Source organism: Carcharhinus amblyrhynchos, chromosome 3 (assembly GCF_965287045.1).
Source record: "Carcharhinus amblyrhynchos chromosome 3, sCarAmb.v2.hapA, whole genome shotgun sequence".
NCBI lineage: Eukaryota > Metazoa > Chordata > Chondrichthyes > Carcharhiniformes > Carcharhinidae > Carcharhinus > Carcharhinus amblyrhynchos.
The window spans coordinates 114,522,629-114,535,520 of record NC_137326.1 but is presented as its reverse complement, the minus strand read 5'-3'; the positions used below and the strand labels follow the sequence as shown (position 1 = coordinate 114,535,520).

Below are 12,892 nucleotides of genomic sequence, written 5' to 3'. Positions count from 1 at the left end.
GTTTTATGAAAGCTCATCATGACTTCCTTGCTTTTGTACTCTATTCCCATATTTATGAAGCCCAGGAAATCGTATGCTACATTAACCACTTTCTCAACCTACCCTGCCATTTTCTAGTATTATGCACAAATGTCCCCTGTTCCTTCTGAACCTATAGAATCCCTACAGTGCAGGGAGGGGCCATTCAGCCCATCGAGTCTGCACCGACAACAATCCCACCCAGGCCCTATTCCTGTAACCCCACACATTTACCCCACTAATCCCACTAGGCTACGCATCCCAGGACACTAAGGGGCAACTTAGCATAGCCTATCAACCTAATCCTGCACACCTTTGGACTATGGGAGGAAACACACACCGACATGGGGAGAACGTGCAAACTCCACAGTGACCCAAGCTGGGAATCAAACCCAGGTCCCTGGAGCTGTGAGGCAGCAGTGCTAACCATTGTGCCACCTTCAATTCTGACTAGAATTTCAGAATTGGATACCTGACTACCAAAATTAATGATGTGGAGATACCATTGTTGGACTGAGGTAAACACACTAAGAAGTTTCACAAATGTTTCACAAGTTTCACAACACCAGGTTAAAGACCAATTAATAAAGACTTTAACCTGGTGTTGTGAGACTTCTTACTGTGTTTGCCAAAATTAATCACAAGGCATGAATAGTGGAAGTTGTGTTCTTTTTTAAATCAAACATCTTGCTTCCCCACTATCTGGCACCTCATCGTCCACTTCTCTCACAAGTGACAGGTCAAACCATGCCGTCCAGCGCGCACGCGCGGTCTAAGCGGCTGCTGGCACCTGCGCAGTGCTGACCGAGGAGCGGTAATGGCGGCTGCGATGTTGATGTCGGAGTGTCAGCTCGGGATCGCAGGTAGCGGCGTCGGATTAAACGGATTCGGCGGTGGCGGCTGCGGCGGCGGTGGGAACGGCAGTCACAACGGTTCGGGATCGGCTCACGTGCCCTGGAACAGGAGTTTGGAGAGAGCGCTGGAGGAGGCTGCAGGGACCGGAGTGTTGAACTTAAGCGGGAGGAAACTGAAGGAGTTCCCGAGGAGCGCGGCGAATCAGGACCTGACGGACACCACGCAGGCGGGTGAGTGAGAGCAGGCAGGCGGGACACGCTGCTGTGCCGGGGCGGCGGGAGCTCGCGGATCGCTGTGGCTTCCAACTGAATTTTTTTGGAACGATGTAATCCGAACCGTTCAAACAGAGGGGCGCGTGCGTCTGCACGGGCACGTGCTCGCGACCGAGCGGGGGACCCGAGTGCACGCGCGGGGGACCTGAGTATTCCCAAAGAAAGGGTCCCAACTTCCCTCACTGGTCAGTGATGAAGGAATTCTTTCCCCTCCTGTTGCTCCCGCCTGTGTAATTTGAAAAAAAAGTTTCAATTATGTTAACTTATGATAAAATATAATTTTGATAACATACTTTGCATCCGATTCCCTTCATATCTAACACCACAGTGCAAGGCTCAGATTCATTGTTCAGGATCACCACGGAAGAGCGCAAAATGTTGATCCAGCTCATAAAGCCATAGAGATATACCGCGCACCCTTTACCTAGCTCGTCCATGCCTATCAGGTTTCCTTAACTGAACTAACCTCGTTTGCCTGCGTTTGGCCCATATCCCTCTAAACCTTCCCTATCCATGCATCAGTCCAAATGTCTTCTAAATGTTATAATTGTACCCATCTCTATGGCAGCTCATTCCATACATGTGCCATCCACTGTTGCCCCTCTGGTCCCTTTTAAATCTTTCCCCTCTCACCTGAAAACGTGGACATAACTCAATATATTCTTTGTAAATTGTTAAGATGTTGAATTATCTGTTGTTCGTTTTGGACTGGTGTGATGTAGTTCCAACTATCTGTTGTATTTCGTATCTTGTCTGACTCCTCCAATTATTTTTACTATACAACTCAGATTGTTGGAAGTTAAATTGCACAGGAATGGATTGGGCCATTGAACCCATACTCCCAGTTACCCTGAGCAGACCACAGAATTCCTGAATTTTCAGACAGTTGTGATTAGTAATTTTTATGAAAATTTTCTCACAGTGGTGCGGTTAGCACTGCTGCCTCATAGTGTCAGAGACCTGGGTTCAATTCCAGCTTCACGTGACTGTGTGGACTTTGCATGCTCTCCCTGTGTCTTTGTGGGTTTGCACTGGTTTCTTCCCACAGTCCAGAGATACATGGGTTAGGTGGATTGGTCATGTCCCTTAGTGTCCGGGGGATTAAAAGGGTATATATCTGGGTTATGGGGACAGGGCCTCTGTTGTTGGTTAAGGCTTGAAGAGCTGAGTGGCCTCTTGCTGCACTAGTGGGATTCTATGACACATCAGTACAGTACAATAAACAAGTCAGTCATTGTCGGTGTTATTAAATGTGATCCTAGTATTTTTAAAGCTCTTTAGAAATTCCACATTCCTATCCACATTTCTGTGGTGATCCAGATGAAGGCATTACAAATAAAGGTGCAAACTTTTATGAGCTAAACTTGTAAGAGGCAGACTGCCTACAGTAATTGAGTAAATCTGTTAATAGGTAAATTGACAGGAGGTTGGAGGAAGGTATCAGAAAAGATTTTTAACATGATCAGAACCTGTTTATGTGCATGAAGTACAAGAGTTTTCTTTATCCAAAATAGCCATCGATGACAAAAAAAACTAAAAAAACCTCAAATGCAAAAGAGAAAGTACATTTCCCAATGACTGAGAAAGCTGATAGAAAGAACTACAAAAATAAATTATAAAAATAAACTTACGAGGGATGTCAAAATCACCACAAACGCTTATGTTAGGGAAAAAAGGCTGGTCAGGAGCATTGTGGACTTGTTGAAAATTGATAAATGTGATATAGTACAATCAATAATTTCAAAAGGAAATTAAATAGGTGCTTGAGGGCTACAGAGATAGTGTGGGGAGATGGGATTTACTGGATTGCTCTGTGGAGAAATAGCATGGATCAGTAGGTCAAATAGTCTGTTGTGTTACAACTCTTTGTAAATTAAAATAAAGAAATTGGCAGGGGTGTGGCAATACGTGTAATTACTTTGCGTCAGTATTTACTGTAGAAGAAAAGAGGGATAGCATGCCAGTCTTCCCAAAAAAAACAAATATTGAATCAGGGATTCAGCAAAATAAACATAAGCAGAATAACAGTAATGGAAAAAAAAATGTTGTGAAAGAGTGTCATCTCCAAAATCCAGTGGTTTTCACCCCAGGATTTAAGTCAGTGAGAATATTGCAGTGGCCTGAACTATAATTTTGTCAAATTCTTTTGATTCAGCAATGTCGGTCTGCCATTTAGGACAAATGAGCAGGGGGAACTGTGAAATTATAGACAAGTTTGTCTAACATCTATTGTTGGAATCTATAATTAAGGATCGAGCGACAACACCTTAAATTTTCAGCAAAGAGTGTAAAGGGTGGTTCATGTTTGATGAAGCTGATTGAACGTTTTGAAGAGGTGGCTGAAGTAATGTCATTGACCTTGAATGTTATATGCTGTGTCTGAGGCCAGAACTCTCCATTCACCTGACGAAGGGGCTAACCCCGAAAGCTTGTGAGAATATTATCAAATAAATAGGTTGGACTAAAACCTGGTGTTGTCAGACTTTTTACTGTGTTTACGCCAGTCCAACGCCGGCATACCCACATCATTTGTGTGAACACCCAGAGGTATTTGGGAAAGTCCTTCATAAGAAACTGTTCGCTAAAGGTGAAGCTCATGCAATTGAAGGAAAATTATTGACTTGGTTAGGATTTTGCTGAACAGAAGGAGAGAGGGTGTAGGGATATTGGGTAGAAAGTTAACTGACATACTGGCATTCCAAACATGTCTGCTTTGATTCCTCAGTTTTTCAGCTTTGATTACTTAGATGATGATTTGAGTAATTATTATTAATCAAGTTTATGTTTGATTAATAAGACAAGATTCAGATTATAAGTGCATAAGATTAAGGTACACGGAGTTGGGGGTAAAGTGTTGGCGTGGATTAAGAATTGGCTATCTAACAGGAAGCAGAGAGCTGGAATAAATGGGCGCTTTTGCGAAGGCAGTTGGCAGTTGGTGACTACTGCCATGCCGCAGGGCTCGGTGCTGGGGCCTCAACTGTTTACCATATACATAGACGATCTGGAGGAGGGGACCAAGTGTAGGGCAACAAAGTTTTCGGATGACACAAAGATGAGTGGGAAAGCAAATTGCGTGCAGGACGTGGAAAGTCTGCAGAGAGATTTGGATAGTCTAAGCATGGGGATAGGCTAAGTGAGTGGGCCAGGCTCTGGTGCATGGAGTATAACGTTGGCAAGTGTGAGGTTATCCACTTTAGAAGGAATAATAGCAAAATGGACTATTATTTAAATGGTGAAAAATTACAACATGCTACTGTGCAGAGGAACCTGGGGGTCTTTGTGCATGAATCGCAAAAACTCAGTTTGCAGGTGCAGCAGGTGATCAAGAAGTCAAATGGAATGTTGGCCTTTATTGCGAGGGGGATGGAATATAAAAGCAGGGAGGTCTTGCTGCAGTTGTACAAGATACTGATGAGGTCGCAACTAGATTACTGTGTGCAATTTTGGTCCCCTTATTTGTGAAAGGATATGTTGGCCTTGGAGGGAGTACAGAGAAGGTTTATCAGGTTGATTCCGGAGATGAGGGGGTTAGCTTATGAGAGATTGAGTAAATTGGGCCTGTACTTGTTGGAGTTTAGAAAGCTGAGGGGAGATCTTACAGAGACGTATAAGATAATGAAGGGGCTAGACAGGGTAGAAGCAGAGAGATTATTTCCACTTAAAGGAAACAAGACCTAGAGGGCACAGTCTCAAAGTAAGGGGGAGTCAATTTAGAGCAGAGTTGAGGAAGAACTTCTTCTCCCAGAGGGTAGTGAATCTTTGGAATTCTCTGCCCATTGAAGCAGTGGAGGCTACCTTGTTCAATGTGTTGAAGTCACAGGCAGATAGATTTCTGACCAATAAGGGAATTAAGGGTTATGGGGAGCAGGCGGGTAGTTGGAACTAAACCACTATCAGATCAGCCATGATCTTATTGAATGGTGGGGCAGGCTCGAGGCCTACACATGATCCTATTTCTTATGTTCTTATGTTTATTGGTGTTGTAAGGGTAGTCAGCATTGTAACAATGGATAACCCCGGGGCAAAGCTCTGGGGTTCGAATCTCACCAAGGCAGACAGTGAAATTTGAATTCCAAGAAAAATCTTGAATTAAAAGTCTAATGATTATTGAAAAAAATATTGATTGTTGAAGAAAATGTGGTTCACTATTGTTCCTTAGGGCAAAAAAAACCTGTCTGTCCTACATGTGACTCAAATTCCACTGCAATTGGTTGACTCGTAAATTCTCACAAGCCACTTACTTCAAGAGCAGTTAGGGGTGAACAATAAATGCTGGCCCAACCAAACAAATTTAATAAAAATGAATGTAGGTGGAAGTATAATATAAAAATCATTCACTTTGGATCTATAAAGAATAGATAGAAGTATTTGCTAAGTGATAAAGAGCTAGAAATAGTAGATCTAAGGATATTTAGTGTTTCATAAAAGTATCATGGGTAAGTGCAGAAAGAAATCAAAAAGGCAAGTGAAATGCAGTCTATATATTGAGAGCAGTTGAATACAAGGAGTTGAAGTCATGCATCAGCTTTACAAAGCCTTGGTTAACTATATATAGGAAGCATATATTGGTCTGAATGGAATACAGTGTAAATTTCACTGCGGGGATTAAATTATGAAGAGATAGGAATTTAGAGATTGAGTGGGTAATTTGGGCAGTTTTCAAAATTAACAGAACTGGTAATTACTGATCAAAATTGTCTGAAAATTCAAGAATCGAGATAGTCAGAAATTATTTCAGCTGGCTGGGGAGCAAGGGAACATAGCCAAAGGTTAAAGGTAGATTTATCAGAAACGATGTGAGGAAGCACTTATAAACACAAAGGGTGGTATAAGTTTGTGCTCTTCCTCAAATGATAATTCATAGTAGGTCAGTTAATTTTAAATCTGTGATTAATAGATTTTAGCTAATTAAAGGTTTTTGGGGGGTATGGGGCAAAAGCAGGTAGAGCTGGTCCACAGAATTGCCATGATCTCATTGAATGGCAGAAAAAGCTTGAAGGTCTAAATGTTCCACTTAAACATTATGACAGTGCACTTGATTACCTGTAACAATTGAGTTTATTAAATTTGCCTGCTATCCATCCAGTACCATGAACTTTCCAATTGTTTATATGGCATGACACTGACTTGCAAACTTCCTTTAGCGCTACTCATTTTTAGAATAATTTCAATGTGAGTTTGCTACTTTAATGTATTGGGGAATATTGTGCCTAATAATTCTGAATTTGTTTAGTTTTAATATTCTTGATCATCAGTACAGTTTGATTTGAATTTCCTAGACATCTCTTTTATGCCATCAGAAGGATGTGTAAAGGAAGTTGAGAATAAGAATCCATATTTAAAATGTTGGAAAAATCCTGCTTCAAAAGATGGTAGCCTGCAAAAAGTGGACACCAAAAAATGTTATTGGGAGGGGTTACTTTGCTCTGAGAGGTGGGCTTGAAGGACAGCTTTCGAGGGGGTGAAGAGGCAGAGAAGTTTAGAAATGGAACGACAAAGCATGTACATAACTACCAACAATGGAATAAAGGAGATGGGACATGTACATCAAACTAGAGCAAAGCATAGCTCCTGGGAGAGGGACGGATGAAACTACGCAGAGGATGTAAACATGTGAATTTTAATTGGAGATGTCGGAGGACTAACAGCTAAAAAAGGCTATGAACAGGAATAATAGTGCCAGGGCTGAAAATGATGGCTTCAGTTTTTGAATTGTTTAGCGGCCTTACGACCAGATGTCAACAGGTAATAAAACAGCAGAGAAAAGCACAAGTTAGAAGAGATAATGAAATGTAGTTTTGGATCAGTGATAGCTGACCCCATGTTTGTGGAAAATGTTGCCAAAGGTCTTTGCTAGTTGCTCGACAAAGAGCCATGTTCCCTTTAAAGCTATGTGCTTTCATTTATCAAACCAAATGTTTATCAGTTTAAAATCTGAAAATGTGCATTTATGAATTTTGAAATACAGGTCTTTTTTCAGTAACTATTGTCTGAAGTTTTTGTGTAATTACATTTATATAACTCACTACATCTCAAAGTTTTCATATAAGCTGAATTCCCTTCAACTCTTACCCCTCAATTGATTGACAATACCAATATTATGAAATATATATTGTTCACTGGTTTCTTGAAATTGGATATGCTTTTCCAATTTGTACATGGAGATGATTATTTAAGGACGTCCTGTTCGCTTACAAGGTTGCAGCTGTAATGCTCAAGTTTAGGTCTGCTGTCTTATGCAGCATATTTGTGGGGCAGTCTGTACGATTTGGGCTTGTGTGTCACTGTAAAGTTATTTCAGACGCTTACAAACTTAGGATTTTCACTTTGCCAGACTACAAGTAGATCCAAGAAATTGGCTGAATGCTTAAGTTTTCACCCTACATATTAAAATGGTTGCAAACATAATAAATGCACTTATAGGTCAAAAGTAGTTTTATTGTTATGACATTAACTATAAACAAAAGAAAAGTTAAAATTTTAAGCACTTCTTATCAGCCTTTGCATTCCCTTTTGTTAATTTATTCTTTCCATACACTATACTTAAATTAATTTTTAAAATCTGTTTTTATATACTGCATTTAATGATCTGTTTTTTTTTCAGCTTCCATTTTACTGTCTTTTGGGCAAAAAGAATTAATATCATTTGCTAAAACCTGATTTTGCATAATATTTTGAGCCAATTTATATATTAACCACATGTATCTATGACTGTAAACCTTGATGGCCCAAAGAATCTGCCGGTGCTGTGTCAGCAGGATACGATCAAGATATATTCAAATTTTTGCAATGATGGATAGTGTCAGATTTTGAATTTTTGAATATAAGCTGAAGTTATAAGATATGAGAAAAGATGTTAATTCATTTATTTACTATGTTTTAAACACTCTTTGGGTTTACTGTTGCACTGAGAAACCAATGCTTAATAAGTATTGTCTGTTATGAAGGCTGTAATATTTTGGTTTGCTAAATAAATTATCATATGTCATCCCTTTAAAATAATGCCATTGAAGCAAAGCTAAGTCACTTCCACTTCTAGTCACAGTTTTGATCTTTTGTTGACTAATTTTGATCTTCTATTGGTGTATTTCAGTCATCTTTCTTACTATAATGGTAATGGAAAAACTGAAATTGATGCAGGAGAGGATGTTGGTGTAGGATGTAAGGAGGAGGAAAGCGTGGCAATATTTCTTTAAAACACTTGAGGTTGTATATTTTATTCCACTATTTATTGTATTCCACTAAGAGTTCACATTTTTGAACGTTATTTGTGAAAAAGGTCAAATTGGGAGCTTTGTTGCTCAAGTTTTCTAGTTTCTAGAATTCTAGACTTTTTTTTATACACGGCAATCTTTTTGTTCGAACAAAAACAAATGGATAAGGAAAATAAAATTTTGACTTTAAATAAGAATTTAAGCTTTCATGTCATCTGACTGTTTAGAAACAATATTTACTGCTGTAAAAATATATTAAAACAAGTATAATAATACAACCAACATTTGTCAATTAAGATGCCCCCACACTCCTAGAAAATTTGGCAATAATCACTGAAGGAGGTCCACATGGTTGCAGGTTGTTTCCAGGTAGAATCAGAGAATCTTAATGGACAGTAGGTGGCTACTTGAATGATTATGCCTTTGAAAAATTGTGTCTATAAATGAATGGGATGGATAGGATAGAGGTGGAGAGACTCTTCCCGCTCAAAAAAGACAGTAGGACTAGGGGGCACAGCCTCAAGATAAAGGGGGGGCGGTTTAGAACGGAGTTGAGGAGGAACTTCTTCACTCAAAGGGTGGTGAATCTCTGGAATTCTCTGCCCGTTGAAGTGGTGGAGGCTGCCTCGCTAAATATTTTTAAGAAGCGGGTTGATGGGTTTTTGATAAGAGAGGGGATTAAGGGTTATGGGGAGAGGGCGGGAAAGTGGAACTGAGCCACGACAGATCAGCCATGATCTTATTGAATGGCGGGGCAGGCTCGAAGGGCCAGATGGCCTACTCCTGCTCCTATTTCTTATGTTCTAACTACTTTTTCCTTTCACTTTTCCATTTTTCTAAACATTTATCCACTTTCCATTCCAAAGTTAATATGTTGCCTTATTTCACTACTGTTGGCATTCCTAACAATACTCTGCATGTGAAAACAAAATCTCCTGATCTGTTCTTTTGATGATTGTATTAACTTTATGTAATCTGATTAGAGAAAATTCATTTTCCCAGTTGACTTTGAAAACCTCTTTATTTTGAGCAATTTTATCGTATCTATTCATTATTACAATGAAAAGAAGTCTCTGAACTCCTCATATCTGAAATCTGTCGTCCCTGGTATCTAATGTCTGCAAAAATAAAACCAAACTCTCTAACTCTGGCCTGAGCAGTGATTTGTTTTTTGATTTGCTTCTTTATTTCCATAATATAATAAATGTACTCTCTATCCCCATACTTAAAGCTTTATCAACTTCCACCTGACTTTGATTTTTGTGTAATTGAGCCCCATAAGCCTCTCTGCTTCTGTACTCCTTTTATAGCATTAAGATTTAGTGTACATGTTCCCTTATTTATGCTGTGAAAGTATGTAATTCCAAACTTTTTATCTGCCCAATTTAACAACTTGTTCAGAGTTAGTAATTGCACATATCACGAATATGAATATGGGGTTAAAGCTCCAATCTGCGAACACTGGATTAATTAGGATTTGAATTGGTAGATTGCCATCAAACTGATGTAAAGCTGGTCTTCACTATATATTTGATGATCTGGTGACCAATACTTCTGTTCACTTAAACTAAACCTTCACCAAGGAATAGGGATGATTTAAAAGGCTTAGTTTAATTTGCAAGATTACAGCCTAGACTGACTGTGATACTGTTGAGTAAAATAAAGAATTAATTTGTAAAATAGAGTTATAGTGTGAGCTTTGGTTTAATATAATTTTATATTGTAAACATTTTTCTAGGGTATCATGTGCTGAAAAATTTACCAGCGGTTTATATTAAATGGTTAAGTAAAATTTCTCACTTAACATATTAGAACGTGTATCTTGATTCATGTTCTAAACCAGAAGTGCTATCATTGGGAAGGAATTAGAGATGATTCCTGTATTTCCAAATGTCAAATATGTTTGTAATTGTTCTTTGACCAGAAGCTAGTATATTGTTTTTTTTTATTCATCATTTGTAAAAAGTAACATGACAACTAATTTTTTCATGCCTTTATTTGCATTCTCTTCTTGCTGTGATTGTTACATCTCTACATTTTAAATGTAAACTTCGACCTATCCTAGATTTTTCTTGCGCAGTGACCGACTTGATATAGTTTTCTACTTGTGGAGGTTAGTGGGATTAAACGTCGTAAAATTGTCAGTTAAAAATTGTTCAACAGTAGCCACTTCTGCTCAGTTACTTCACATTTTTTGTCAGGAAATAGGAAAGCAGGTGTATCCACACCAGACCTAATTACCTCAGGGTTTCCTTCAGCTATTCCTGTGACTTTTGTTTCACTATTTTTTGGCCCCATCTCGATTTTCCTTCTAATGTTTCTGTACAAAGAATGATTGTTGTTACTGTATTTTAGTTTCCATTAACTGCCGCTTTGGCCTAGTAACTTTAAATGTATTAAACTAAGTAACAGATTGAAAGTTATGGTGGCAGTAGTAAATTGTGGGAAATGCTGGGAAACAAAAAATTGCAGAGAATTTGTGTATAATGTGTTCCAGTTTTCCCCTGTTCTTTCCTGAAGATGCAGTTTCTTTGTGGGGTACGATTTCATTGGCACCAGTTTTGCCTTCCATCATCCAAATATTTATTTCCCCCATGTATGAACTGAGGAGAGCTTCACAGCTGGGGCTGATCTGGTCCTTGCTTGAAAACTGCACGTAAGCACTAGGAACCTAACTAATTTTGTTTTTGCCCATCTCTAATCAAGGAAAAATTAGCCTTGTGACTTGGATCTGGTGGTCACCATGATTAATAACTTTACTGTGAAGTACATTTACCTCCAAACTGACCTTCTAAAATTAGCAGTGAAGAAAAGCAGTGGCCTGGGGCACGGCCACTCTCTCTGTGACTGGACCCTGAACATCCTAACCCACAGACCGGAATCAGTCAGGATAGGCAGCAACAACGATCATCCTCAACACTAGTGCCCCACAAGGCTGTGTCCTCAGTCCCTTACTATACTCCTTATACACCTATGACTGTGTGGCCACATTCCCCATCAACTCGATTTTCAAGTTTGCTGATGCCACCACCATAGTGGGTCAGATCTCAAACAATGATGAGAGGAAGTACAGGAAAAGATACAGAATCTGGTGAACTGGTGTGACGACAATCATCTCTTCCTCAATGTCAACAGAACAAAGGAGGTAGCCATCAACTTCAGGAAGTGTGGTGGAGAACATGCCCCTGTCTATATCAGTGGGACAAAGTAGAAATGGTTGAGGGCTTCCAAGTTTTTAGGTGTCCAGATCACTAACAACCTCTGCTGCTCCCTCCATGCCAGTGCAACGGTTAAGAAAGCTCTATCTCAGAAGACTAAGGAAATTTTGCGTGTCCGCTACAGCTGTCACCAGCCTTGACAAATGCACCATAGAACGCATTCTTTCTGGTTGTATCACAGTTTGGTATGGCTTCTGCTCTGTTCAAGACCGCAAGAAGTATAAAGGGTCATGAACGAAGCCCAGTCCATCACTCAGATCAGCCTCCCACCCATTGACACTGTCTACATTTCTTGCTGCCTTGCAGAATAAGTCAACATAATCAAGGGCCCCATGCACCCTGGACATACTCTCTTCATCTTCTTCCGTTGGGAAAAAGATACAAAAGTCTGAGGACACCTACCAACTGACTCAAGAACAGCTTCTTCCCTGCTGCCTTCAGACTTTTGAATGGACCTATCTCGCATTAAGTTGATCTTTCTCTACACTCTAGCTATGACTGTAACACTACATTCTGCACTGTCTCCTTCCCTTCTCTACGTACAGTATGCTTTGTCTATATAGCACACAAAAAACACTACTTTTCACTGTGTACTAATGCATACGACAATAATCAAAATCAAAGCAGTGTACAGATATTAATTAAAAACAATAAAAGTAATGTAAAAATCCCCAATAATTTAAAAGTAAATAAAAGATATTGTCATCAAATCATATAAAGTAAAAGGGTTCTGATTTATGCTGAGCTAGGTGATCTGAGTTGCAGTAGCAATAGGAGCACAAGGACTACAATTATCCTGTGTACCTTGGTAAGGAAAGCAAAAATCAGCCAGGGTTTTTCTTTTATATTGTTATACTCTGCTGGAAGTGAGACACTGCACAATTGAGTAGCTTGCTGATGTAATAGATAATGGTCCCTTGGCTCAGGTAGAGGCTGACATTTGTCTCCTATTGCACTGTATTCCAATAAGGAAGTCAATGCTTTTTTGAGAGGAAGGGGGATAGAAAAATTAGAGTAAATTAACACATTTATATTGATAAAATAATTACTGAGATACTTTTTTTTAATTTCTCACTATTCTCAAATCTAGCTGTGAGCCTAATTTTTTGTTGTGAATTTTAGTCTCCTAATTCCATGCTCTGGAACAAAATTAAGCAGTTCAGCGTCAACCTTTGTGACCTTTGCCTTTGCAATTCTTGTCCCCAGTTGTGGTGAAGATGCAATGGGACAAATGGTCATTTTGAAAATGTGAACATAATGACAGCTCCCTCATTCCAATACTTGATTCTTTGTTTACAAGTGGAAGTTGTAC

General features: G+C 39.3%; 1 protein-coding gene across 13 annotated transcripts in view; it reads left to right on the top strand.

The window, feature by feature from the left end:
• Positions 1–833: 833 nt before the first annotated feature.
• lrch3 (leucine-rich repeats and calponin homology (CH) domain containing 3) overlaps positions 834–12,892 on the top strand; it is a 137,024-nt gene continuing 124,965 nt past the window's right edge. For all 13 annotated transcript variants that reach the window (XR_013886332.1, XM_080185778.1, XM_080185774.1 and 10 more), the window contains exon 1: positions 834–1,103. Coding sequence is in view for 12 of the 13 variants with exons in the window: in XM_080185778.1 (XP_080041904.1) it covers positions 836–1,103 (268 nt within the window). In the remaining variant the exon portion in view is untranslated. The remainder of the gene's footprint in view (positions 1,104–12,892) is intronic.